The sequence below is a fragment of the Xiphophorus couchianus genome, chromosome 9, assembly GCF_001444195.1.
Source record: "Xiphophorus couchianus chromosome 9, X_couchianus-1.0, whole genome shotgun sequence".
Classification (NCBI taxonomy): Eukaryota; Metazoa; Chordata; class Actinopteri; order Cyprinodontiformes; family Poeciliidae; genus Xiphophorus; species Xiphophorus couchianus.
Genome location: NC_040236.1, coordinates 25,381,543 through 25,409,424, shown reverse-complemented (window position 1 = coordinate 25,409,424; position 27,882 = coordinate 25,381,543). Strand labels below are relative to the sequence as shown.

Genomic DNA, 27,882 nt, shown 5'->3' with positions numbered 1-27,882 from the left:
ATAAAATTGATTAGATAGTTTGTGCATTATCAGCACAATTATCAGCACATGTGCATTATGTGCGCAGAGGATTCTGTTTTTTTAAAAACAGAATCCTCTGTTCAAAAAGAGCAGAGAATTTACTGTGTGAAGGAGTCTGTATCTGGAGCCATGATGTTCAGGTGGATCATTCTGGTGTTTGGTTTTGGACTGGTAAGTACTGTGTCTCTTGGATAAGATGCCTCAGAGGAGTGAAGATATGCAGCAATGCAACTCAATATGTTTTATGTTACAGACAGCAGCAAAACTGACAAGTGAAACAGGTGGGTGAACTGAAGAGTTTCTAAAGGTGGTAACTGAAAAACTGGACAAAGAAAAACACATTTAGCACAAGATGACTCAATTCTCAAGGTTCTGCTTTTTGCTTTCAAGCTTTCACTTACTAGTGTTTTGAGTTTCTTCTGCTGTCCAGTTTACTTACAGGTCAAAACGCAAAGTTAGGAATGACATCAAAGTCATTCTGTGATTTGAAAGTTTCTTTCCTCCTAAGAAACAAGACAAGAAACCAGCCTGCCATGTATATATTGGGTATGTCAAAAAATTCTGCAGCAGGAACATGGGTGATTGCCACCAGCAGGCAACACAATGAACAGTCCTGCATGAGGACACGGGCAGACGAAGCCAGGATCAAACCGGAAACTCTGTGATTGCAAACTCCTACCACCTTCGCCACTATTGTCCCACTGTACAGGGCCTGAACCCTCATTCATTGAGAAATGATAGTCTGGTGGAGGCATGGACTCTGGTGAAGTTTGAAACGATCGGAACTGATTTTACACTGATTTTTTAATATCTGGCTGTGAAGGATGTAATGCGCCAGTTCAATCATGAAAGAAGTTACACTATGAAGCTTACCAGAAATTGTGTGTGCTGTAAACAACCATCCCTCACTGCGAACAGAGAAGTTTTGAGCCAAACTAGACAGCTGTTAATGAAAGCTGCAGGCTTTAAACATTCCTCCTGCGCCAACTTTAATTGCTCAATATTTGGAAGCGTGGCCAACAGGAACTGAATGGCTTCGTTCACTTCCTCAACAGCCAATGCCAAACAACAACCATAGGCAGACTACAATTCTAAAGCAGTGCAGAAAACAGCTAACAACTCCTCCTTCTGTTTGCTAATGGCCCAGATGACATTAATCTTGAAAATGAAGGGAGAGAAGAATTGAGTGGAATTGTGGACAAAGAAATGGCCAAGTTTCATCCAAAGTAAAACACGTACTTCAGAAACAACAGGAATTGATGTTCACAAAATTCTCATAATCTCATGTCTAGTATTGTGTGACTTGTTTTTCAAAATGCCACCATCCTGCACATGACAAGTTAGGAAACAGTGTTGCAGCATCTTAATATCTTGACTTTTTCCACATCCACAGAAACTGATGTTGATCAGGGCCAAGACTGGGACATCTTTGACATCAATAAAGGTTTGTTTAGTTTTGGTCATTTTGCTGTTCTCAGAGTTTGTGCTTAACCTTTCATCAATAATCATGATCCTTCCCAGCCGCTGACCTGGACCTGCTGGAGGGAGATATAGAACAGGATAAAGTGAGTGTCATAAAGCTGTATTTTCACTCCAATCTCTTCACTGTTGATCCAAACCAAAAATGTATGGACTATTATATATTCTCGGACACTTCTCAGTAATAGTGAAATCCCGACAACAATCACATGACAACTTTTGATTACAACTGCTCTGGATTAATTCTACAACATAACAGCACTCCTCATTCAATCTAGAACCTTGACAGAAATTCCATCATAGGAGATGAGTATCGCTGGCCAACAACCATTCCCTACTACCTGGAGGACAGTTTAGGTAAGATGTACTGAAAAGTGACATACTACACCTTAAACTCATTAAAACACGCTGCTTTAAATGCCTGCTGCTCTTTGTGACATATAGACATCAATACTAAGGGAGTAATACTGAAGGCATTTGATCAGTACAGACTAAAGACTTGCATTGACTTTACACCGTGGAAGGGAGAGGAGAACTACATCTCTGTGTTCAAAGGCAGTGGGTAAGTAAAACCTGACTGTTGCCTTTACTTCAAGTCTCTGTTTCTTTTCTGCTTAATTAGTTACAAGTAAAAACCAGGAGCATGGCGTGAAATCCAAAACTATTGCATAAGGAATCATGACAGGCCCCCTTGCTCCCTTAAATAATATCTGACTGTCACATACATTTTGTCATGGTACAAGTCAAAGAAAATGAGAAATATTATTTTAGTTAAACATATATGTAGAGAAGAAAGCTAATTGCTAGCCTCTCAATTCCTTCGCTCTCTTATTTGGTCTATTAGTCATCCTCCTCAGTATCTTTGCTGTGGTGTCTAACATCAGTTCTCAAGAGCCAGTATCTTGGGTATTTTTTTTCCCTAGTTCAGCACACCCGACTCAAACAGCACCTGTGCAGAACGTTGACATGCTGCGGAGGAAGTTGGGCTGTTTGAATCAGTTGTGTTGGAGCAGAGACTCGTCTAAAACTGGCAGGACACTGGACCTTAGAAAGACGACAAATGAGATTAAACTAAGGTTGTTCCATAGTCACTTCCTGCCCTAAACAGATACATCACCGATGCAAAGCAGTGATGTATGGTGCAAGTAATGGTGTCATATAAATTGTGCCATACAAGTCATATGGTATGGTACATACCACAGTTGTCATGCCAACTATGGCATCACATAATTAGTGGAGGTTCTACATAGATACCCCATTGACGCACTTCGTTATCAGTATGCATTATCTGGCTTCTGTTCAGAACAATCTGCACAGAGGGAGCCATCTTCTCTGTGTCCTGCTGGTGTTTGGAGGCAGAGCCAGATGAAGCAGCCTGTTATCGGCTGCAGTTCTCCAGTCTGACACTGGACCTGCTGTGTTTATCTAAGCCACTGAGTCACAGATTTCCCACATGTTTCTGTTCTTAAGCTGGCACTTTGGAAACTATTCACACCATTCTCAAGACATATGAGCCCCCTTCTGAATGATCATATTTCTACACAATATATTTTGATTCCACTCTCTATGGGATAAGACCCCCAGGTGTGTATGATGTGAACTCTGTCTGATAGTTTATCACATCTTCAAAGTGAGTCGCCATGCTTTGGAACACATCATGACTGGTTTCTGTGTTTGCATAATCAGAGGGGTTTTATTTTCCAGCCTATAGGTCTATAGACAATCAAGCCCTTCTTCTGAATAATAATTTTTCTACCACAACACATAAAAATCTTAATCACTCATTCTCCTGTTCAAGTTCCTTGCAGATTTTACACAAGAGTCTTTCTACTACTTTAAACATAAAATAACTGAGTTTCAAAACATTATTGCTCAAAGTTATAAGAGGCAGGTTGTAGACTCCTGGTCTATGAGCAACTCTTTGGATTAAATCATTTTCTCGTAGTTAAGGAGGTATTTAAGATAGCATCAGGCTGTTGCCAAAACTAAATTCTTTCAACCAGGGTGAATATTACTAAAAATGCTACAAAAAAACCCATCATAATTTCAGGCCTGGAACGATGAGCCAGACATTATGACTGTTGAGAGATAACAGTGTGTGTATCCTGACAGTTTTTTTCTCTGTGGAGATGTTACTCCTCAGTAGGCAACCGGCGTGTTGGGAAGCAGCAGCTGTCCATTGGTTCAAACTGCGACCGACTGGGCACGGTAGAGCATGAGTTCCTGCACGCTCTGGGGTTCTGGCATGAGCAGTCCAGAGCGGACCGCGATGACTACGTCAACATTATATGGGAACAAATTGAACCTGGTAACATCTTCTTCTTTTTCCTCTTCAAGTTGATTTCTATCAATTAGCCTTTTTACCTGCATTAAAATTGTGAATTTATAATAGACACAAAAATGTTGGAGTCCATTTTGTGGCTACTATTAAAGCAGACTAAAACAATACAACAGGCATGCTTACCCAGCACAGTTTATAGCAACAGACAGAGACAGACGTCCCAATGCAAGCAGCAGTACCATGAAAGTTGGAGACATGTTGATATACAGAAGCCGAAATTGACCTTTTTAAAGTGGCAGCATAGTATTTATGCTGCTACATTCATCACCAACTTCCACCTCTGCCCTGTTTGCATTCTCTAGACTCAAGACCTAGCAAAGATACTGGCTGAATTCAGTCAGATCAGTGTGAAACTGTGAAACGGACTTTAGATTGAAATGTGTGTGTACATAAGGGTTCTCGATATCACTGAACTACACATGTAGTAGCACATGTGCTTTTCTTACAGGCAAAATGTCAGCAGACTTTTAAGCGATTTTCATCAGCCTGTGATATTCTTCCATGACAGGCCTGAAATCTCCCAATATGTTCATATCCTCCAGGTAAGGAGCACAACTTTAAAACGTATGATGACACTGTGTCCAACGCGCTGGGGGTCCCATATGACTACGGCTCTGTGATGCACTACAGTAAGACAGCCTTCAACATCAACTCTGAGCCCACCATTGTTACAAAGATCCCACAATTCATGGATGTGATTGGTCAGAGGATGGAATTCAGTGCCAGTGACCTAGCCAAGCTCAACCTGCTCTACAACTGCAGTGAGTTTCAACATGCTGTCCGCAAGTTCAAGTTTGCATTTAAAAGGGCAGTGTTATGTCAAGTTAACTTTTTTTTTTAGCTTTACATCACTTAATAATGTTATTCCCTCATCAAAAACATACATGGGGTGTTGCTTTGATTCTTTCATGCATGTTTGAGAAATCCTTGAATCTCCATAGCAACCATTCAACTATGCAACACCTGGAGGGGCTGAGCACTGCCTTTGAGATGCAGCTCCTCCTCTTAGCTGAAGTTTCCAAGCTTCAAAGCTTCCAGCTCACAGAGCGCCCTTCCACCACAACTCCCCCTCTCAGCTCCTTCAGACTAGCCAGCAGCAATTAGCAAACACCTTGTGGAATTGCTCATCTGCTGAGCTCATTATATGACCTACTTTGCAGTGCAAAGCTGGTAAAAACAACTGAAGGTAACATAGTTGCTTGTGCTATAAAATGGCTCTATGTGCCCCTTTAAGAAAATATTTGTATTTATCATAAGATCATATAGGTATATGCTAAGCTCAACACTTAGCATTAGCAACACTTACTGAGAAGTTTGTAGTATTTTTAAAGCATTTAGTGGTAATTATGTTCTGGCCTTTATACAAAACCAAACTGGAAATAAACTGATGGATTACTAATGAAACAGAATTGTTAAAGTTTGTTTTTCATGTTGCTGACATGCTGTGATAATCTCAGCCTTCAGCTGTCAGGGAGTTGTGAATATCTTAGCTGCAACACAAGCATGCAGAAACTGGAGATGATAATAGGTATTCTATCCCACTTTATTAAGGAGATTAGCATCTCACACTCAGCAACTTATCCAGGTCCTCTGCTTATTTGTTCTCAGTCTTCTGCTCTCTTCAGTTTTACTTTTTGTCTTTTGGGCTCAAATGTATCTCAGCAGATTTTATTTGAGCTGATCCTAAAAATCGATTGCAATTAAACATTGCCCTCATTCAAGAGATTAAGTTATAGCCTGTTATTGAAGCCAACCCTTTCGTGTGTCTCAAGTAAAAAACATCAGGCAACATAGCAGATCAAAGGTGCCTCATTCAATTCACTTACATAACAAGTATAGTTTATGGACTGTTGATAAATTGTTGATGTAGATAGTTGATGAATACTATCTGAGGCTGTATCTTAGCATTCTTTATTTTGAACTGCAGAAAAGCCAGCATTCGCAGCCTTTCATGTTAACAAGTGAAAAATGTGCTGTGGAAAATGAATCCTGTAAACAGAAAGATTCATGTTAGGAGGTGCAGAGTACGCTACTTCTAAAAATGACCATGACTCGACATGCATCACAGTCTTTTTCATGTTTACCCACCCAGCCTGGCCAGTTTATTATTTCGTGAGACGAAAAGGTTTAGGGTCTTCAGGAATAACTCAGGAACCACTGAGGCTCAAGTGTGTTATAAACTGGAGCATGCTTGTCTCTGATATAAAAATAAAGCTATTTTTATATCATTATGTACTGAGAAGGTGACAAACAACTGGGTAAAAAGCCCAAATCCAAAACCAACACCAGCAATCTCAAAGCAAATACAGCAACTCTGAAGCCTGATACCGTCTGGGAAAATGTTTCATGATGAAAAGCTGAACTACTGTACCTACCCAGAAGAGATGAAAACAATATTTGGAGGATCCAGATTAATAATTTTAAAGTTAAAAACAATGTATTAACCATTAAGCATGCTGGTGGAAGCATCATCCTATGGGACTGATTTCTTTCCTCTAATAGTGCAAAGTAGATAAAATAGTGAGATTGGAGGACTATCTCCACATTCAATTTCTGGACTGTGATATTCTGTGATATTCCCACCTTTATTGAAAATGTATGGACCATAAAGGCACATGGCAAGAAAAACATGTAGTTAACAAAGAGTGGTAAGAACTGTGATAAGAAAGAGTGACAAAATATCCATTTTGTAGGTTAGGCTACAAAATGCAAGAGGTTTGTTGTAAGACCTCTCATTTTTGTCTAATTAATCTATGTAATGTGTCTCACTTGAAGACAGTTACTGGAACAAATTGACTTCAATTATATTCTAATTTACTGAATGTGTCTATAGATGGACAGATACAGTTTCTGGATGTAGCTGAGTCTATTTCTTCTCCACAGCTAAGTCCTCCACCTTTGTAGACAGCTGTAACTTTGAGGAGGAGAACATCTGTGGGATGATTCAGGGTTCCAGCACAGCCATGTGGGAACAGCGCAGCTCTGTGTCCGGAGGCCCTCACACTGACTTCACCAACATGGGACAATGCAAAGGTGATCTTCAACTCATTACAAGGTGTGGAGCTTAAGGATGGCATGATTCACTGGTCAGGATCTTTTACAACAGTCACCTGTGCAAATACAGGCAAGTGCAGGATCATGCTGCTAGAGATTTTACAAGATAGATATGATCAAATAGAAGTAAAATAGTGGAAAGATAACAGCGCTCACTCCTCAGACTGTGATATTCTCACATTAACATGTGAAACAGGAAAACACTTTGTCACATAATGCCACACTTAACTGTATTTATACAATATGTCAACATGTTTATGGTGTGATGAGAAAAAACAAAGCTCTATGTTGAATAATAATAATAGTAAAAAATAAGTTGATGAAAGCAAAATGTATCTTGTTTATTCTAAAACATACAAATTAGCAATATGTTTTTATATTCGCATGTCATTGTACACTGATATGGCAAGTACAGGTGTGATTTAATCAAAAAGTCTGTAAACGGCTCAAACCTCCTGCTCTTAATAGGCAGTTAAGTGCTGCAATGTCATTGGTGCTATTTGACCTTTGACTTGTGGGTTCAAGATTCAGAGGTAATAATTTCGTTGAATTTCGTTGTTCTTGTGACAATGACAATAAAGATTTATCTTATCTTATCTTATCTTAATAGCAAGTACAGGGGAATCTTGGAGGACCATTGCTTTTATTTTGTTTATATAGCATTGTTGTTGCTGTTGTTGTTTATCTTTGTTAACTAACCTTAGATAGAAACAGGTTGTAAATTATGTTGCCTAAGAGTTTTACAGCATTGTGTTTGCAATTAAAGATCTGGTCTAAAGTTTCTGACAGTGGTGTCCAAAGCCCGGCTCGGGGGCCATTTCAGGCCCTGGGCTGATTTTGTGCAGCCCCTGACTCCAATTCATGAACGTCATCAACTTGGCTGATGAACATGGAGACGTTTTCACAACAAATTAAAGTCTTCTTGTTAGAAGATTCAGGAAAGCAAAAATGTGCTTTTACCAACACTGCTATCAGGTGGCTTTTTATGATAAATACTTTTTTGCAAATAAATCTGCGTTTAATTCATTTAATAAACTTGGATGAAAACTGGAAGAGTTTTCAAAGAAGCAATTACTAAAAACTCACACAAGTGTTTTTTTTGTTGTTGTTTGTTTTTCAATTGATCCCAGAGGAATTTGCAGCCTTGATGCCTTTTTCTTAATAATTGTCTAGTAAAACACTGCATGAACAGAAAAGTCACAATATATATTTTTGTGATTTTATCTACTTATTCTCTCATATATTTTCTGAGATGACAAAAGGTTTGGAGACCTCTCATCTAAGACAATCAGACAGATTTATTTTACTTGTAAGGTGTTCTGATTTTGAAATATAATGATATACAGCTAGTTGTGGAATGAGTTTTTTTGTTTTGTTTTGTTTTTGGCTCTCCCTGCACAGGGAATGGCTACTTCATGCATTTCAGCACAGAATCTGCTGAACCGGGGGAGAGCGCTTCCCTGGAGAGTCGTTGGCTTTACCCCAAAGCTGGAGCTCAGTGTCTGCAGTTCTTCCTCTATAACACTGGGGCAGCTGATGATGTTCTGAACATTTGGCTCAGAGAGTATGACCCAGCCAGCCCCAGCGGCAAACTCAACCTATTCAAGAGCATTTCAGGTGAGAAATAATTCCTTTTAACCTGCATGAACCTGTACTGAGCAGACTGAGTATGATTCAAAAATGTGGGACTCTGGTGCCACCTTGTAGTAAACCCATTAATGCTCTCAGAACTAAACTAAGTCACATTTAAATGCAAATGCAGCTGATGCAGAGAATCATCTCCTGAGTGTTTGTTCTGCTTCCTCCACAGGAGGAGTGATGGGGTCCTGGGAGCTGCACACCATCAACCTGAGCGTGACCCAGAAGGCCCGGCTGGTTTTCGAGGGGGTGAGGGGAGAGAGTCCGTCACATGGAGGTTTCTCTCTGGATGACATCAACCTGTCATCCACAAAATGCCCCCAGCACATCTGGCACATCCGGAACATGAGCCACCTGCTGGCCACCATGCCACCAGGACAGAAACTCTACAGCCCTCGCTTCCTGTCACCAGCCGGTTACTCCTTCCAGGTAAAGAGAAATTATAACGCACCTTTAAAACCTAAGAGAAAATCTATTCTTGAGCTTTATTCTTGATGTAACCTCTGCAACCTCAAGATACAATGAAATATTTTCCTCCTGTGTAGTAAAGTTCAAGTGAGGCATCTCAATGGGGTTAAATTCATTGACCCGAAGGCAGGAGCCCTTGGGTGATGGTATAGTGTTGATATTCTGTTAATGTTGAAAAAAACCCCCACAATTTAAAATCACACCTGAATAAGATTTTCCACGATACGTTATTAAAAACCTGTCGTGAACCTTGACTAGGACATTAGTTAAAATGTACACTGTTTTAACTGTAGATTTAAACACAAAGCTCCTCAGAGGTTTTTTCTGTAAATTGTTGGAGCATTCCATGATTTGACCTTTTAGGAGATTTTTCTTTCTCTCTGTTGAATGACGAACATTTGGAAAATGGCCATCCAGTGACCCCTAGTGCTCATGGCGGTTAGGTAACTGGTAATATCTGTTTTAGACAGATGAAAGTGACAAGACAAAAATCTAATTTAGAAAATTGTTTTCATTGTTCTTTAGAGTTACACAAATAACCTTCACTAAACTTGTTATTGTGTGTGTTTACCCTTTCATCTCCATATTTCTCTGGTGTCTTCAGGTGGGTGTGTACCTGAACGGACAGAGTAGCACTCCTGGGTACATGGCTATCTACTTCCACCTGACATCAGGTCCCAACAACCACAATCTGAAGTGGCCGTGTCCATGGCAACAAGCCACCATGGCCCTGATGGATCAGAAGTCTGATGTCAGACAGCAGATGAACATGCACCGCATGGTGACCACCGAGCCCAACAAGATGTCCTCAGACGGTATGAGGGCGCTGACGGTGGGAGCCTGTTGGAGGCGTTTTCAGGAAGCTGCTGTGCCAATCAGTATCCTGTTGGTTTCAGGTACTGAGTTTTACTGGGACGACCCCAGGAAGGTGGGCTCTGAGGTAACCGGGTCTGACGGCAGCTCTTACTACCGAGGCCCCGGCTACGGAACCAGCACCTTCATCTCACACAGCGGGCTGAGGAGCAGGAGCTTCATCAAGGGAGACGACGCCTTCTTCCTACTCAGTCTGGAAGGTGGGCGGAGTTTCTGAGGATGATGATCTAATATGGGAAAATACATAAAGCAGTATATTCCATTATATGAGATTTAGTATTTAAATTTTTTGATATATTGCAATGTCACCACAGACAATATATGTGAATATATTGATGAATATAAAGGAATTTATTACAGTCACGACCAAAAAGGGCACTATGTTTTTACATTTAATTTATAAGCTACTACAAACTATATAGATTTAGACTTATGAAAGGAAAATATATTTACCAACATATTACTGGAAATATATTGTAATATTTTCTAATATATTATTTTCCTAATACATTTTCAAACACACTCTATGTTGTAAGTACACTGAATTACATATCGATTATTTATGTATTTTGCAAAAGATTACATAATCATGTAATCTTTTGCGTGGTTATGTAAAAATATAACATATACAAATGATTGTGCCTTTTCCTATATTGCAACATATTAAACATGTTTGTATGTGTTTATATATCCCAGTTGTTGCTGTTCAGTCTCCCAGTAATCAACAGCAACTAAGAAAAATGTACTCCTCTACACAGATTTACAAGTGGTAGTAAATACTTAATTACATTGATAAGATAAAACGCACTGATAAGATCTGTCGTTCCCTGATTGGTCAGTAATTCTACACTAACCTGAGGTCTTTTATTTATCCTCTCCTAGATGTATCAGAACTGCTGGCTCCTCAGCCTCTGCCCCAGACTGCAGTCTTCGCTGTTGGCCATCTGATTGGAGCAGCAGACCAACCAGCCAGTCAACTCTCTGCAGCTGCAGCAGTGGGAGCGTGTGTAGCAGCAGCCATGATGTTGGTGGCCATGATGATTGTGGGTAATGTCTGGAGGCTGAGGAGAAGGACGAGGAGGAGGGAACAAGATGTGAGGAGTGACTGCATGGTCATAGAGAACATGCCAGGCTTCATGGACAGTGTGAGTTACACCGAGTCAGCACACATCCCGACAGCGAGCTCCTTCTTCACTTTGTGTCAGCAAAAACTTTGACGTGTTTATAGAAAAGCAGAGCATAACTGTGAAGTGGAAGAACATGCTCAATGGTTTATAACCTTGAATAAGATGTAGAGCAACCAGCTGCCACACTGAGAACAGAGCAGAACCCAACAGAACTCTGAGGAAAAAGTTCTGAATTCTACAATTAAAATCAGACTTTTGAAGACAAAAAAAAACTAAGTTCTAAGATTTGTCAAGATTCAAGTAAGGATTCTGTGAAAAACATAGAATTCTAATAAGGTCAAAATTCTATTGGAAAAAGGTGAGAATTACAGTCAGAATTCTGAAGGAAAAACAATTAATTTAAAGATTCAAGCTAAACTCCTGAGGATAAATGTCAGAATTCTAAAATTTGTTAGAATTTTACTGGTCAACAACCATTCAACATGTTTTCCACTCACAGTTATGTCATTTTTCAAAAATGCCACTGATGAATCTTGGTCATTAATTTGTATGTAGCCTATTATACAAACAAATACATTTGTGTCAGTGTCACTTCAAATTGTTTGTGGTGAAAAACCTTGTATTCTTTCCTTCCTTATCACAACTAGTTGCATTGCTCTATCAGATCACAAACTGCTAATAAAATCCACTGATGTTTGTGATATAATGTGACAAAATGTAAAAAAGTTCATGGGTTATGAATACTTCAATAAGGCGCTATATTTCTGCAGTTCAAGCTGTATTGTGCTTTGTCTCTTCTGATCCATCGAGTTGTTTAATGTGAGAAAAATGTTTTCTCCCCCACAGGAGCATCCAGCCACAGACTCACCTTCTACTTTATCTGCTCCATGATGGCCAAGAAAAGAAAGAACCACCGACTGCTGACCAGACTGTCCGACGATTATCAAACTCTCCAATAAAATCTATGACACCAGTTGTCTTTGACTTTTTCATCATCCCTCTAGCTTGCCTGTCGTCAGGGAGACAACACTTCAGTATAACTATTAATGACTTTTTGACCCACTAATGAATCAAGAATCACTAAAGCTGGTAGGACATTGATAAAAAAGGGATTTGTGGATTTAAAAGGGGCAGTATTATATAAAATTAGCTTTTTTGAGCCTTGTGTTGTTATTCCCTCACGAAAAACATACCTGGAGTGTTGCTTTGATTCTTCCATGCATGTTTGAGAAATCCTTAAATCTCCATGGCAACAATTCAGCTGTGCAAAATGTCTGGGTGGATCTAGCCCCGTCTTCGAGACGCAGCTCCTCCTCAGAGCTGTTCCCTCAAGCTGAAGTTTCCAAGCTGTCGTGACTAAAAGAAGAACTTTTAGGATCATCAAGAGTTTTAAAGGTACGTTCAGTAAGGTAGAGACAGGTGGCAAAAAGTAACCACAAGTCACCACACTATTAAATGAAGAACTACAGACATGATGTTCAGATCATCTTATGAGGGAGATATTTGAAAATATGCAAGATTATAAATTAGAAATCAAAAGAGGAGCGAATACAATAAACAACCAACCACAAGGAGTTCACATTAAAAGTTTTATTGTGATTTTCTCAAACAGCATGAGTGCAACAATTCACACAAATGGAGGGCAGGATAAACTCACAAAGTTTCACACATGTTGCATGTATAGTGACCTTTGTCCACTGTGCTTCTGTTTAAGTTGCAGGAGCTGAAAAAACAATCATTTCACCTGCGTGACATTTCAGGAAAATTAAAGAGCCAAAATGGCTACTACTCCTCTCATCAAAACAGTGGCTGCGAGGAAGACTTCCAAGGTCACAGATTGTCTTCTGACTGTCTTGAATGGTTCAGACATTTGTGAATTGCCAACAGTCACTATCAATAATGTACAATTTCTCCTTTAATTCTTAATGTTTTGGTTTGATCCAGCTAAGAGCTTTGTTGACCCTTATAGCTTTGCTGCCTTTTACTTTTCTTTTACGTTAGTTTGTAAGAAGCGAGATAAAACAGACACATTGTAGAACAGGCGCTTCGGGTTTGGTTTAATACTGACATTTTAAGGCATTTTAGGGCTGTGCAAAGCAGGATTGTAAATGACCTTTAAAGACGTCGTCAACAAATCTGCTTTCCTAAAAATTTAGACTAAAATTCCTTTGGTTTCTGTCTGATAAAAATAAAAACAATTAAACCACGTTGAAAACAAGAGAGAAACATTTTCCATGCAACACTGCATGTTTCTTTTTTCTCATTTCACAGATATGCTTCACATCCAAATTCAAAAAAAAAAAAAAAAAAAAAAAGAGTGTTGAGACCTAAGATGGAATAGGACAACTCCAGCTACAACCAGACTGCTCTACGTCACCTTCAGCTGATCGGTGTCAGCAGCATCCTTGACTGAGCAGAACTTCCTTCCTGTGTGACATTTTAAGAGCCAAAGTGAAAACTGTCCAAGATGAGCTCGGATTCTCATCGAGTTCCAGTTGTTGTGCGTATAGGAGATAAGCCTGGATGACAGAAATAAAAGGCTTGCAGCATTCTCCACTTCACACACACAATATTCACTTTGTATCTGCTGACAAAGGAATACCATACACAACTCTGCAACTGAGACCTAGAAAAGCTGTTTCTGGAAAATGCTACCCAGTTTAAAGTAAACAAACCATCACTGCACAATCTTAATGAGGGATTGAGGTTTTATGTGGCAGATCAACACAAACCAGTGCCTAATGGTACACGATGTAACCCAGTGTCCCTCCTCCACCAGCCAATCAAACAGCTGACTTCTCATCTACAAGAAGCTGCTACTTAGATGTTCCTGTAATCTGGAATCAGAGCCATTTCTCCTGGTCCTTGGAGACTAGGATTGTTCATTCCTGGTTTAGATCAAAGCAGAATGGCCAAGTCAAAGTGCAGTCTTACAAATCCAATCAATTAAGCATCAGTGGAAAGGCTTGAGACTCACCCTGAACGGGCCCCAGCTGAAGGGCAGTAAAAGGCAGGCTGTTGTAAACTAGCCTTTAGTTCTACACTTTTGGCTCTCTGCCGTATTGAGAAACGATTGCATGCTGGAGATGTGGACTCTTGAAGTTTTAAATAATGTATCTGATTTTACCCAGTTGCTAACGTTTAGCCATGGTATAAGTAATGACCAACTTCATGAAGCTTACAGGAAATTATATGCGCTGTAAACAACCTGGTGAGGAGTAAGGCCACAAGATCTTTTCCAGCAATAAAATGTCTTCAACTCTCTCTTGCTCCGACTTCAGTTGCTCAATATATGGAGGCGTGGCCAACACAGACTGAGCAGCTTCATTCACTTACTGCACCAACATTGTCAAACTACAACCCTATGTTGCTAGGCAACAGTACTAAAACAGCGCAGTAAATCTATATCATTGTTCACAACGTCTCCTTCTGTTTGCTGATTGGTTTAAATTTCAACCAGAGAAATCCCAGGCGGAGAACTGAAGGGAGATGAAAATCGAGTGGAATTGCACGGGAAGGCAACGGCTAAGCTAAGTAAAAGTACAAAGTAATTCTTCATAGTTATGCACTACTTTGTGTTGGAATTTCACATAAAGTCGGAACAAAGTGCAAAAATGTGAAACGGTTCCAGAAAATCTTTTTGCAACACGCAGTCCAACTAATGGACAGAGATTTAACAGCCTGTATTCACTATGTCTTCGCCTGCCACATGCCCAGTGATAGCAGTAGCCTGGAAGACATAGACATGTTGATGTCTGAACCAGACTGTGTGTTTTTTTAGGTTTTCTCAGTAGAAAATATGGGGAGGGGACAAGTAAATATTATAGAGAATATTTTTGCCTTTCACAAAGAAAGGATATGAGAAGAGATCTCATTCCAGACAGTCTGAAAACTGTGGAGGAGGGATCTTCATGTGGAAAGACTAATGTAGCGTCTTTTGTTGCTCGTTTTCTCACTTAGGGTCTGAAACGCCAGAACTTGTGCAGTTGGATTTTGACATTGTTAATCCAAACACATCATGCATAGGAAGAGAAAAATTAAAATATGCGTAAACTACCAGGTCTACCAGATCCATCCTTTTAGACTGCTGTTAAATGAGCAGAAAACTCTTATAATAATCACTATTATATTGATTTTAATGCATAGTGACTGGGCTGCCGTTTGTACAGAGGCCCAAGACAAACTTGTCAACATTTTGCATTTTCTTTCAACAACAAAAAAACCTTTCCCACACATACAAGGAGTAGGAAGCATCCAGCATTTGCTGCAATATAAAAATTAAGCCACTAGATGTCCCTAGTTCTCATACTCACTCTTTAAGCAAAAGCTTCACATTATAGGTTAGGTTGGTTTTTTGAGTGATTTTATCCCTGTTCTTCAGTGTTGTGCCACTGAATTGCTGTGGCTTAGTGTTTGTGTGCAAACCTGCTAACGACTTTAAATGCATCCAAAGCCTGCAGGTTGGGACATCAAATAACACCTGGAAAACTGTAAACTGCTGAAGTAGGCAGCATGAGCAATTTCTCAAAGGCTCCCCCAACTTGAATGTACGTAAACTGTCAAAACTTCAAAGAGTTTAAGCAGTTCTTGGCAGCATATCTGCAAACTTGCAACACTTAGCCTCTGATAGACTTGGTGATTTTGTATCCCAGTATCTCCAGATGAGTCAAAACTTATCCAAAAATCTTTCTCCAAAGGGCACGACGTCAATATAAGGGCTGGATACTTCCTGTGATAAAAAAAAAAATCTTGTGTTTGCTCTGTCAACGAATGCCTAGTTCACATGGCAAAATGTTTATGCTGATTTTCGTCCCCACTGCCCCTTTCAACAATCTTAAGGACACCCGATTATTGTGATATCTCTTATGATCATAGAGATATTCCTGTCATGTGTGGTGTTTTAAGAGTGATCTGGTCCGCTCAGAAGGACTTTATGACCTTATGTCGACATATTCAGCACACTGGATGGTCTTGGTCCGATATCGCAGTGTGTGTGGTCTTCCCCAAGGACACCCAGCCTGTTGAATGCGACATTTAGCCAATCAGAAAGCGAGGTGACAGAAACACAGAAAGGAATACAAAAAACACAGAAGAAAAAACTGCCATGGTGCACTAGACAGTCCAGTCGATGTTGGAGATATATTTTCGTATCATTATTATCTATATTAAAAAGAGTCCACAAACTCGTCAGCCATGCTCTGGACTCACGTTTGATCTCGAGATGTTTTGTGAGATTTCCGACATCTGAATGTTGGTGAGTGAAATTGGTTCGTATGTGGTGTGTTGCTACTGTCATGGAGATCAACGTTTAAGATTTTATATTTTATTATTGTATGTGTCTCTCGGGTTTTGAAAATTGGTCGACAACTTAAAAGTCCTGCCCTGTGAACCAGGCACAACAGAAAAGGCAATGAGGCAATTCTGCATAATTCCAATATCCTTTTTAGCCACTCTGAACAACCCATAATGTTCAGTCAGATGATGATCTTTTAGACTTTGGTTTTCAGATGTGTTTCACACTAAATTTTGTCTAAAGCAGAGTTGTAAGAAACTACTGCTGGTCTAAAGAAACGACCAAACTGCTAAATGATTTGCTAAAGCCCTCACCTGTCAGCAAGTCACATGTTCAAATACATCCCTGAATCAGCACAGTTCTTACAAACACTGAGACACTAAAACATACTCAGTCTAGTCACAGTTATAACACACATATCTGAGCACAGAAGATATCTCACACAGTCTAAACCTTCCTTAAAGAGTTATGTAATTCTACACATTCCCATATAGCAGTCAGCTCTTCTAATGAAGAACATGATGGGGCTGATCACCTTGTTCTCTCCCTGTAATATTTTCATGGCTAAATCCTGCTGGCACCAACACTCTTGAGTGGGGATGCTGTTATTGAGTGAAGGAGACTCAAAGTTTGCCATTTGCAGGTGAGGAAAATGTAGGAAGCTGTCGGCTAAAACATGTCGCTACATGTCTGCTACTCATTCAGGCTGTAAGACAGCAAGAGAAAGTCAAGCATTCAACAACAGGAAGCAAGAATACTTCTTAGAAATCTATGAGGCAAGGTAAAGATCTACATTCTCTAGATAATACAACCCATCAGTGCTGTTATTTAATGTTAGCCATGCTAGTTGCTAATATATTACAGAAAGTTTAAATGGCAGCTCTGTAATCATTTTTGACATTTTAAAATAGTATAACCCTGTATTACTATGAATGCACTGTCACACACACCATGTGACATTGCCTCTGCTTTCAATGTGAGATTATTATGCAACCACAAGGAGTCTTCAATCAGTAGGCTATTATGATGCAGATAGCTACACGAAATTCTTACTGCCCACAACCATCAGCATCTACATCAACTCTGAAGAAACTAAGATAATATGAGTTAAAACATTAAAGTTCCCTTTTGTGATTAATAAAGTCTTTTTGAAATTAAATGAATTGGAATAATGAATGGACGTTTGCAGCAGGGAGACTACACCTAGGGTCATATTGATCTAAAAGTATTTCTACTTGTACATAATTGCATAATTTTCTAAGGGAAAAATTCTTTAGTTTCATAACTACAATTATTCTAAATTAGTTCAAGTACTATAAAGTCTTGGGTGTCCAGCTCCAGTGATTAAGGTTTAGTATCCTGCCAGTCTTAGATGTGTCTTCATTCCAAAACAGCTGATTCAAATAGTCCAACTAACTCATCAGTGTGACAATGTTCTGCTAATGATCCATCATTTGATTCAGGTGTGTTGAACCAGGGAAACAACTAAGACTGGCAGGATAGCAGTTCTTCAGAACTGACTGCACCACTGCTTTCAATGGAAGACTATAACATTTAATTAGCTCTTTTTCAGACATATAGCTATATGGTTTATAGAAAAACAGTAGTATTTGAGAAGAACCTTCTTGACACCAAAACTGCACTTTTCCCATCACATATCAACTTCAAGTTCTGTTGAACAAAATCAAAGATTTATTTTCAATCTAAGGAAGTGCATAAGATCTTTAAAAAAAAGTCTGATTTGCTAGCTATATAGGTATAAACTTTTTCCATTTTGAACTTCTGATACTTAAACTCTAGACATAATTCTATTCTCAGAAAAAAATCACTGCTATTGAAAATACTGCCACACTTTTGGAAGCATTTTCCCCCAAACTTGTGGAGAACTCTAACTCATTGTATCACAGCTTATTTAGGGGCGGCGGTGGCTCAGGAGGTAGGGGTTCGTCCTGTAGTCAGTGGGTTGCACGTTCAAACCCACATTCTGTCTGTTTTAGTCAATTTACAGGTGAAGTGTCTCTTAGTAACAAAAAGGCTGTTTTTTTACTTTTGCAGAATCATTCGATTGTTCTGCTTAACAGCATAGCAAACAGTGGCTATTTGTTAGCAGTGCTAATCAGGGAAGATTTAATAGTTAAGCATAATCAGTGCTTTAGTTTTTCAGCCTATTTCTAGCAAAAGCAATTGGAGAAGCATTCCAACATCGCTTAAGTTAAGTTACATATGAAACGTGGATCTGTTGTAACTGAAATGTCACATCTCCATTTGTTTATATAATACATAAATAAACCTTATCAACTAATTGTCCTTCTTGGCATGTGAAGAGTGAATGTGTTTTTATAAAACAGGTTGCAATAAATTCTTATTGTCTAGCAGCAATAATGGAGATTAAATGGCGCTTGTCTTTAAGGCAAAGGACACAGGAGTGGTAATGGAGTAGATTCATTCATTTCAACATTCTACTGATTGTTTTTGTCTTTAATCAAACTAATTATTCAATTAGAATGTGTAGTTTGTGTGTAGTGTTGTTTAACAGACAAACATACTCTACCCATTTCCTGTCATTACAACAGCATTTTAAATGTCATTCGGCACTTGTGATAGTATAATAAAAGTGCATAACATAACCCCTATGAAAACTGGATAGTAATAACTACTTTTACTCAGATTTACTTGAGTAAATATTTGGAAACAAATGTGCTTTTAGTAGTATTTTTAGTATACCACATTTTTTACTTTTACTCGAGTATTGTTACTATGAAGTGTCACTGCTCTAACTTAAATAAAACTGGGTATTCAACCCATTGCAGGTAACTTCACCGAATGAAGAACAAACACGATTTAACCAAAAAAGTACCAGCTATAGACATGCAGAGCTACAGTTGATGTTGAAGTGAGACCTCTCGCTTGAACACCAGCTTTGTTGTTCTGATGATAATTTTGTTTTCTGAAGAGATAATTATAGGTGAAAAAAGACAGTAAACACTATATATTGTACTGGAAGTACTTTACTTTATATAAAATGAGATAACTTACTGTATTAGTTTAATATGTTTTATTCGGGAAAAAAAAGTATTTGGAAAAGCATTTGTTCTTCCTTAAATTGTTTGTAATTATGTAATTAATTTGCATTAATTATTTTCATTTTAGTTTTTCAAAATACTAGAAAATGCACATAACTTTGTTTTGTTTGTCATTTAAAAATATATTAATGTTCTCATCAGTTACTGAGTACTTGAGTCACATTTTTAACAAAATACCTTTTTACTCGTGTCGAGTAGTTTCTTGGATGGATATATTTTGGATTACTTTTACTGGAGTACAATTTTTGGGTACTGAACCTCTACATCTTGTCATAAATTGGAAGATGAACCAGGAGTTTTATAATTGCTTATTCTACAACGGTAAGTCCATAACATTGCAAAATTATCCAGCTTTCTGTCATCCAGAGTGATCTGCTTGAAGCAGTCAAGATGGAAAACACAGAAGAAAAAAACTTTCTATTTGCCAGCTTGAAAAAAAAAATCCAAACTTTCTATTGATATTTCATACACATATTTCTGCAGAACAGTACTGCTGCAATGCTGGGTTAAAAATCAACCCACTGCTTCTTGCACCAACTAACCAAACACACCAGGAGATTGTCAAACATTCCTTGTCTTCCTCACGGTCACTTCAGCAGCCTGTGTAGGAACATTTAAAGGTGCCACAAAGTGAAGAAAATAAAAAGTGGTGCCATCATCCCAAAGCAATGTTTATGGAATGACATTATGTCATGTAGGTGGTTCTCTGCTGTGGCTGACTGTGTTCGCTTTAAATCTGTATCTGGAGCAACGCTTTGTTTCCAACTGGCAGCAATCCCGATTGCCGTTATGAGTCGTTTTCTACTTCTGGTCAGAAAATATTCTGAACTAGAAAAAAACGTATTTCTGTAAATGAACCCTGTAAATGTTTTACAGGGTTCCTACCTGATCTTTGTGTAAACATCACAAAGACATTCTCAGACCCCAAAACGTCTTTGTTCCTTGTGCTCATTTTAAAATATAAATTTAAAGTTTTCTTTTTTTGCAGTATGAACTGGATGCCTGCCCAGGATGTAGCCCTCTGTTCCCTCACTGCTGCCTAGAACACACAGGTATGGAAAATGGATGGATGTTTCTAAAGTGGGCAGGTTTTTCATATTGCTACTGCAGCAACAAGAAACTAAGAGGATGAAAGGACTGAAGGCAGGATGAAAGGAAGGAAATGAAGACACAAAGACAAAATGGCAAAGAAACAAAGTGGAAGAATCAATGTCAAAAAGAAGGACATAGGAAGCCAGCTCAGAGCCAGAACAAGAGAGGAAGAGGACAGGAAGGACGACCATAGGAAAAAAGTTTGATGGAAGGAAAGAAACTACATTATTTTCCATGCATGTTTTCTACACTTATCCAGTACATGAGTGTAAGGGAGTCAAACGGCATCCTTATGAACTCTGGATTGAGCATGTATAATAGTTCTTGTGGTGTTTTCAGTGCTACAGTGAAAACATGAAGTGTTCCTGGAAGGAAGCTCAGTCAGAGGAAACATTCCATCTACGGCTACAGGGCAGCTTCCTGTAGCCCTGCATGTGCTCAGGCAGGAGAGCAGCCACAGGGGGGCAGTATATCCCTCAGTACCACGCCTCCACCTTAAAATACATAACATAGCCCAAAATAAATAGCTAAAAATAATAAACTGCTATAACAACAGTACCACATGTTAGCTTCCACCACAGTGAACCTTCAGCTTCTCTTTAGGATTATATAGTTTGAAGATCTAAAACATCTAAATCACATGACACACAACGTCAAATGGGTTTTCATTAGCCACTCTGACTGCACTATTCAAAGGCAACGGAGTACAGCTTCTCCTGCAACAGACTGTTAATGTTCCAGCAGAGTCATCAGACGAGTTGGATGTTTTCACAGTGAAGCACTGGGAGGGTCTCTGCACACCAAACATCACAGCCAGTTTCAGCTGCTGCTCTGCATGGAAACATTGCTGAGCAGCATGCGTTTCAGCAAAGCAGCTGCTGCATTTTAAACAACTCATCTCTTGTGCGCGTTGTAAAACTTCAGCAACAGTCAAGACATGCAGATTAAGCCTAAGATTAAGCATCGCAGAGGTGTTAAATGGGAATAGTCTTGATTTTTGCTCCTAATTGCTTCATAAAGATGATTGTAAACTCATCTTAGAAATGTAAATGAGTTGTCAGAAGGACTCCAACTTCAACTTATCTCCTTAAGAGTAGAATTAATATAGCAATTCCCCTACAGGAGAGGCTTGATAATCTAAAGTCTGCATCTGCTTCCCGGTGTTGAAAGTATCAGTATACGGGTTGTAGGCCAAAACACAGCGCTGTTCTTTAAATGAGGCGGATGGAGGAGCAGACTGATCCTCACTGCACCGTCTGGTAGAGGTAACCTCTCTTGTAGGCGCTCAGCGGGTAGAAGGTGGCCACCACAAACCTCCCGTCGAAGGTTCGGCCGGTCAGCAGCCGCTGGGCTTCTTTGGAGTCGCTGGAGTTGGCATACTCCACAAATACCTGGTGGGAACGAACGGGTTAAAGGATGAGTGAAAGAAACACTGAATGTTGTAGAAACAGTCAGAACATTGAGCACTGATTCAATCCGTCTAAGGCTACGTTCACACAGCAGATCTTGATCCTCAATCCCAAATTTTGCCTGAAATCTGATTTCTTTTGCGTGGTCATTCATTCTACTGATGAATGATACTGTGACCCAAATCAGACTTAAGTGTGAACAACTTAAGAGCCCAAAACGACTCGTATGCGCAAGAGGAGACGTAGCCGTCACAGAGCAGCGCTCTGTTAACAATGGATGGAGCGTCTATGTTGTCACAAGGTCATAAAAAAAAGTAAAGAAAAAGAAAGTACAACTTCTAGAAACGGCCGTTTGTTGGGCACTGACTGCTGGCGCTGTAAAGAAGTCTGTTTGGATGTGTGGAGGTGAGAGAGGTGGGGTTGAGACTCAAACCCCAGTGCTTCACTGTTGGCACTGCTTGCTCCAGCCACTGTTTACATCTAGCTTTACCGCATCTGGCTAGATCTACTAGAGCAGGGGAGCCCAAACTTGGTCCTGGAGGGCCGGCATCCTGCATGTTTTAGTTCTCTCCCTGAATCCAATGATGGCTCATTAGATGGCCTAAGTAGAACATTGACATGCTGAAAAGGTTGTTACTATCACCAGGGAGAGAAGTAAAACATGCAGGATGCCAGCCCTCCAGGACTGACTTTGGGCACCACTGTACTAGAGCAACAGAACTTCTTCTGTTGGCTGATTGGCCCAGAGAAATTCTACAGGCTGAATTCTGTAGGAAGGCAATGGACAGGGCATAGCACATAACGAGGTGACACAATTCAGATATTTTTCTGAAAAAGATGTAATTGGGCCGTTCAGACTGCCATGAACATTTGCCTGCTATGTGAATGTAACCTTATTGGCTAAATCCTCTCACCTGCCCTTTTCCAGGATTCTCTTTAGGAATGAGCAGAGAAACCACTGAGCCGTACTTCTGGCACTCCTCTTTCATGTCCTCCAGTATGTCTGGGAACAATAATCAACACAGACTGTTAAGCTTCACTGTGGGAATATGTTTTATACGTTAGATTTCCTTTTTTTTTTGCTGATATTAACCTCTAGTTACATTGGCATGTATCATCTATACATTCTTCTGTACTAATTCCAGTCACAAGCTGGTTTCTCTAATTGTTATGGCTCAATTAATTCATCCATTTGTGCTCAAGAATGTATCTCATGTTTCACTGAAGTGAAGTGAAGGAAGCTCACATAGCAGAGATGCCAACATTGGCACCAGAACGTTCAACTAAGGCTTGGGTCAACCGATGGTCCTCCTGTCTTTACTTTTTAAAAATGGGAGAGAGAAGAAATTTCTTGGTTCTTGTGCAGCACATTCAGACCTTAAAAGTTTGTGCAATTCTCTAATGTTTTTACAAAGATGTTCTGAAACATATCTGAAGTGTTTGCTTGAAAATGTGCCACACATTCTTGACTGAAGCATCTGTTGCTCTAAAGTCTTTATGGATTTTTTTCTGCATCATTGCTGACAGCATGGCAGCGGGTGCTGCGGCATCCTCACACCACACTCAGAGATCGTTACTGGCTGGATGACAGTGTGTTGCCACGGCTTCCACTTCCTCCAAAAAGATCTCAAATCCTATTTTGTATGCCTACAGTAGTCTTTCTCAAACTGTGGTCCCCGGACAACCGGTGGTCTATGGGTGTCGTTCACTAGCGATGGATTCCTTTGAACGGTTAGCAGTAGGAAACGCTCCAGTTAATCAGAACTGTTCTTTGCTTTTTATGACTTTGCTTGGTAATGAATGATGCTCTGCTTTCAGAGCAATTGTTATTTTTATTTAATAAAAAAAGTAATTAAATTAAATAAATACAATTGCTAGAAATGGGTTAAATACTTTTATATTTAATGTCGCAGAAAAAGATTTTTTGTTTCTGTTATAGCAACTCAAGTCTATTTTTCTTTAATTGTGCTTCTAAATTACCCTAAATGTTAACACTTGGTAGTAAAGAACAACTTCTTTTTTTTATTTCCATGTATTTGAAATCATTGGAAACCTTAGACACTTTCAGAATATGTAAATAACTCAAAATGTTCATGGCTTTGTCGTGGTCAGTCACATTAACCAAAGATCACCATGTCGTGGTCAGTCACATTAACCAAAGATCACCATGTCGTGGTCAGTCACATTAACCAAAGATCACCATGTCGTGGTCAGTCACATTAACCAAAGATCACCATGTCGTGGTCAGTCACATTAACCAAAGATCACCATGTCGTGGTCAGTCACATTAACCAAAGATCACCATGTCGTGGTCAGTCACATTAACCAAAGATCACCATGTCGTGGTCAGTCACATTAACCAAAGATCACCACTTTTCTCATTAGGAAAACAAAGAAACAACAATAATTGAGTTAAGAGACTAATATTTTCATTTCAGGTTGCATCATATATTAAGTTGTGTTATCGTGGGCAATTCAGGTTAAATGGTCCATGACTGTTTGTTAAATGGGTTAACTGGTCCTCAAAAACGTTTGAGAATCACTGGCCTACAGTAGATTTTAATTGTAATAAAAAAAAAGAAAAATGGAAAAATACGATAGAAACACATAATACCTTCATACTCCTCGTCGTTGTGCAGGTGGCTGTCGTCAATCAGGTTAAGCAGACGAAGAACAGGAGAAGGCAGTAGAACTAGATCCTCTATGTGAGGGGCTGACACACACACACACACACACACACAAACACGTACGTAAATATAGCAGAGTAGGAACTTCAGTGATGAGTGCAGACATGCAAAGTATGTCCACCTACCGAAGGGGATACTGAAGAACGGGCTGAGCAGGGCAGCTTCAGCTGTGCATCTCTGCTTTGGGTTGTTGAGCAGCATGCTGCACACAGAGCAAACAGCCCACTTCACTGCAGACTCCATCAAGGAACAGAAGCAGAGTCCAGGAGCCAATGCTTACCTTTTAATAAGGTCTCTGAGGTGATAGACTGGGATGGCAGGGCACATCACGCCATTACTGGCAAAGATGCGGTTGACGACGGCAACGCTGTTGTCCTGCAGCCCAGAAACAGAGGCAGTGTGATCTGATTTCATTATCCAACAGAAATGCATTATTAAACATTTCCTTGTTTTAGGAGTAGAAAAATACAGAAGCGTTCTACTAGAGCATAAAAATTAACTCAGCAGCAGCATTTCATTATCACCAGAAACTCATTTAATAAAATAAAAATATTAAAATGTTAACATTTCTAGTTTTAACAGGATAAAAAAATGGTTGAAACTCAATATTTTCCTTAATAAATCCAGTCGTCCTGGTTCTGTGCAGAGTTTGGCGGTACCTTCCAGTCCTGTGAGCGGACGGTGTCTTTCAGTTTGATTCCTGAGAACATCTCCAGCAGGATGACGCCCAGGCTCCACAGGTCGATGGCGGCTGTGCAGCCGGAATCTCCCTCCATCCCAGCCTGGGCCAGGCTGTTCTGGAGCTCGGCTTCCGGGGCTCGATACCCATCCGTCTGGATGTACTTCACATCCTGACAAAACAAATGGGTCATTTTAAGAATCCCTGCCAGCCCACCTTCTATTTTCTCACAGCCCAACATACCTGGTTTCCCTGTTTGAAGCTCAGCCCGAAGTCGATGAGCTTGAAGCACTCATCGTCGGCGCTCCACAGGACGTTGCGAGGTTTGAGGTCAGCATGGACGTAGCCTTCCCTGTGAAGGAAGGCAAGAGCCTCCAGGATGTCTCTGGCACAGTGCTGCACCAGCCACATGGAGTGGCCCTTCTGGGGTCTGCTGCAAGGCATCAAACACAGGGGCACAGCCATTCATTTCTCAAGTTATTGGTTTTATTTGCAACTATAAAAGGACAAATAATAGTAGCAGAGCCAACAGCCTTGATTTTAATCAATTTATTTAATCCATTCTTGCTTTCCATGGTGAGATGATTCAAAGACAAAAAAATGCTTTTTAAATCCAAGAATTTGGTAAAAGGTGTCTTAAGAAATAAATCAAATGGCAAATAACAATAAGACAACTGCAACTGGTTCTTGAAGCTAAAGAAACTCCCTGACTTTCCTGTCTGCAAGTATTCCAGCAGTAAGACAGTAACCCGCCTGCTCCAACCAGAGACCAAGACTGACTGTGCGATCAGCAGCAACATGGCGCTGCTTACCTTACACCCTTGACACCATTGCTGCGCCTCACCAGCAGCTCCGATACACTGACATCCAGGAGCTCCAGCAGGAGGCAGCGCGTAGCCACGCCCACACAGTTGTGATTGGTGAACACACCATACAGTGTAACTGAGAAACAGGAGGACACATCATGCATCGTTAGGAAAGTAATCAACACTTTTTCAGTTGTGATCAACTTACAAACGCAGACTACAACATATTTTAAAGAAAGTGCGAGCAGTAGGTCAACACAAAGTGCCGTATAACTGGGAATGAAAGCAAATTCCTTCCATCTCTTAATGGTGGATTTAACTGAACTCCAGAGGATGTTCAGGGACTTGGAGAATGTTTTGCAAAGTACCTGCAAAACAGGTACTGTGCAGCTAGTGCAGCAAAAGCTGGTGTTGCAGTGCTAACTTGGAAGGACAAATTGCAACTGCACACCACACTTTTGAGATTTTTTTCCAGACAAGTTTTGAAAACAGTGTAATAATTATCTTCCACTTCACTTGAAGTGTACTTCATTTTTAGATCTATCTCACAAACTCCCAAAGAAGAGACTCAGGTTTGGGTTTTAACATGACATAATGTGGATCAATTTAAAGGGTGTGAATGCTTTTGACTTAACTATTGGAAGGAGAATCATTCTTTAAGGAAAAACAATATACCTTTGGCATATTTGCTGAATGTGGCTAATTACTAGCCACAGTTGCAGAAAGCCAAAACTCAGTTAACTCTTCTCCAATGAGTAAGCAACTAAACACACAGTAAGCAAAGTCACCTCTGCAATCAAGCACACACTGAAGACGTGGAATACTGATACTGCTCTTACCAATGTTCTTATGCCCCTGGATGTCCTCCAGCACGGCCCTCTCTTTGTGATAGCCGTAGTCCCCTCCCTGTGAGTCGCCCTGGAACTCCTTCACTGCGGCCGTGGCGGCTCTGCCGGAGCTGACTTGGTAAACAGAGGCCGACACTCCTTGACCGAGCCGGGACTGAACGGTCCAGATCTCGCCGAAAATCTCAAACAAAACCGGCCTCATGCTCTGGTCCACGCTGACCTGGGACGGACTTTCTGGAACCTGAACCTTGGAGGTTGGCTCGGACGGGACGCAGTGAGCCATCGGAGGGCGACGGGGGGAGAGAAAAGCAGAGGAGGGGAGGCAGCTAGTTGAAAGGTGGAAGCAGCTGCGGGAACATTGCGAGCCAAGTTCTATGGTCACCTTATCAGAGCTGCTAATTAAACACCTGGACGAGTCAACGCCAGCTAACACACAGGGTGGTTACATCAACAAGCCTGTTTAAAGCGAGCACAGAGTAACGTCGGAGCATATTACGACAAGGTTCGCTGTCAAAACGAGTCAGCTAACAGATAAAGTTAGCCAACTTAGCTTCCACAAACAGTTTAACTAGCCACCGACTTTAAGGGCAAAAACACACCGCTCCCACGGCGGATGGGAGATAAATTCCTCCATAATGCACCAATAACTTCTAAAGCGGCCAGATGTATATAAATTACACCAAAACTAGTGTTTCAGACCACAGCGAAGTTTCGCTGAAGTTGTAAATTCAGGTTGTTGACACCATAGACATAATAACTAACTTCCGTTTCTGTTGGGTCCATTTCCGTCTTCTCAAACGTAACGTCTGCCCCCTCTCGGTAAGGAGGGTGCTCACATTAGTGTTTTTGTATGAAGCCGCGTCTGAAAACGCTTACCGCTAATTAAATTTCCACTATGACATTTTTATACCATAGTAGAAATAAAAATTATATTTTTTCATAAAACGGGCTTGTTATTGAACCCCAAAATATTAAGAATAAGGA

General features: G+C 40.1%; 2 protein-coding genes across 3 annotated transcripts; one reads left to right on the top strand and one right to left on the bottom strand.

Annotated features, from left to right (window-relative positions):
* Positions 1 to 91: 91 nt before the first annotated feature.
* mep1ba (meprin A subunit beta a) lies at positions 92 to 15,713 on the top strand. Its single transcript, XM_028028724.1, has 15 exons — positions 92 to 192; positions 275 to 302; positions 1,415 to 1,465; positions 1,543 to 1,586; positions 1,779 to 1,857; positions 1,945 to 2,062; positions 3,630 to 3,808; positions 4,384 to 4,602; positions 6,725 to 6,874; positions 8,297 to 8,512; positions 8,706 to 8,962; positions 9,606 to 9,816; positions 9,898 to 10,074; positions 10,757 to 11,019; positions 11,848 to 15,713. The coding sequence occupies exons 1-15, from the start codon at positions 151 to 153 to the stop codon at positions 11,890 to 11,892; spliced, it is 2,079 nt and encodes a 692-aa protein (XP_027884525.1). The 5' UTR covers positions 92 to 150; the 3' UTR covers positions 11,893 to 15,713.
* Positions 12,577 to 27,665, bottom strand: uhmk1 (U2AF homology motif (UHM) kinase 1). 2 transcript variants are annotated; one of them, XM_028028727.1, is made up of 9 exons: positions 26,890 to 27,665; positions 26,057 to 26,186; positions 25,488 to 25,677; positions 25,225 to 25,416; positions 24,846 to 24,940; positions 24,691 to 24,767; positions 24,493 to 24,591; positions 22,793 to 22,881; positions 12,577 to 21,860 (listed from the first exon to the last, which is right to left on the bottom strand). In XM_028028727.1, exons 1-9 carry the CDS (start codon positions 27,179 to 27,181, stop codon positions 21,714 to 21,716), a joined length of 1,311 nt encoding a protein of 436 aa, XP_027884528.1. In that variant the 5' UTR covers positions 27,182 to 27,665; the 3' UTR covers positions 12,577 to 21,713. The 2 variants fall into 2 exon arrangements, with proteins under 2 accessions (XP_027884528.1, XP_027884529.1); XM_028028728.1 differs by having other exon boundaries at positions 25,488 to 25,674.
* Between the last annotated feature and the right edge of the window lie 217 nt (positions 27,666 to 27,882).

What these genes read in the sequence shown, in the direction of transcription:
- uhmk1 (XM_028028727.1), bottom strand. Translation starts at nt 27,181, where the DNA reads ATGGCTCACTGCGTCCCGTCCGAGCCAACCTCCAAGGTTCAGGTTCCA. An exon ending in GCTTCAAACAGGGAAACCAG is followed by an intron (nt 25,417 to 25,487) that starts GTATGTTGGGCT and finishes TTGTTTTGTCAG; the next exon opens with GATGTGAAGTACATCCAGAC. An exon ending in TCCGCTCACAGGACTGGAAG is followed by an intron (nt 24,941 to 25,224) that starts GTACCGCCAAAC and finishes TCTGGGCTGCAG; the next exon opens with GACAACAGCGTTGCCGTCGT.
- mep1ba (XM_028028724.1), top strand. Translation starts at nt 151, where the DNA reads ATGATGTTCAGGTGGATCATTCTGGTGTTTGGTTTTGGACTG. An exon ending in GAGATATAGAACAGGATAAA is followed by an intron (nt 1,587 to 1,778) that starts GTGAGTGTCATA and finishes CATTCAATCTAG; the next exon opens with AACCTTGACAGAAATTCCAT. An exon ending in CAACCTGCTCTACAACTGCA is followed by an intron (nt 4,603 to 6,724) that starts GTGAGTTTCAAC and finishes TCTTCTCCACAG; the next exon opens with CTAAGTCCTCCACCTTTGTA.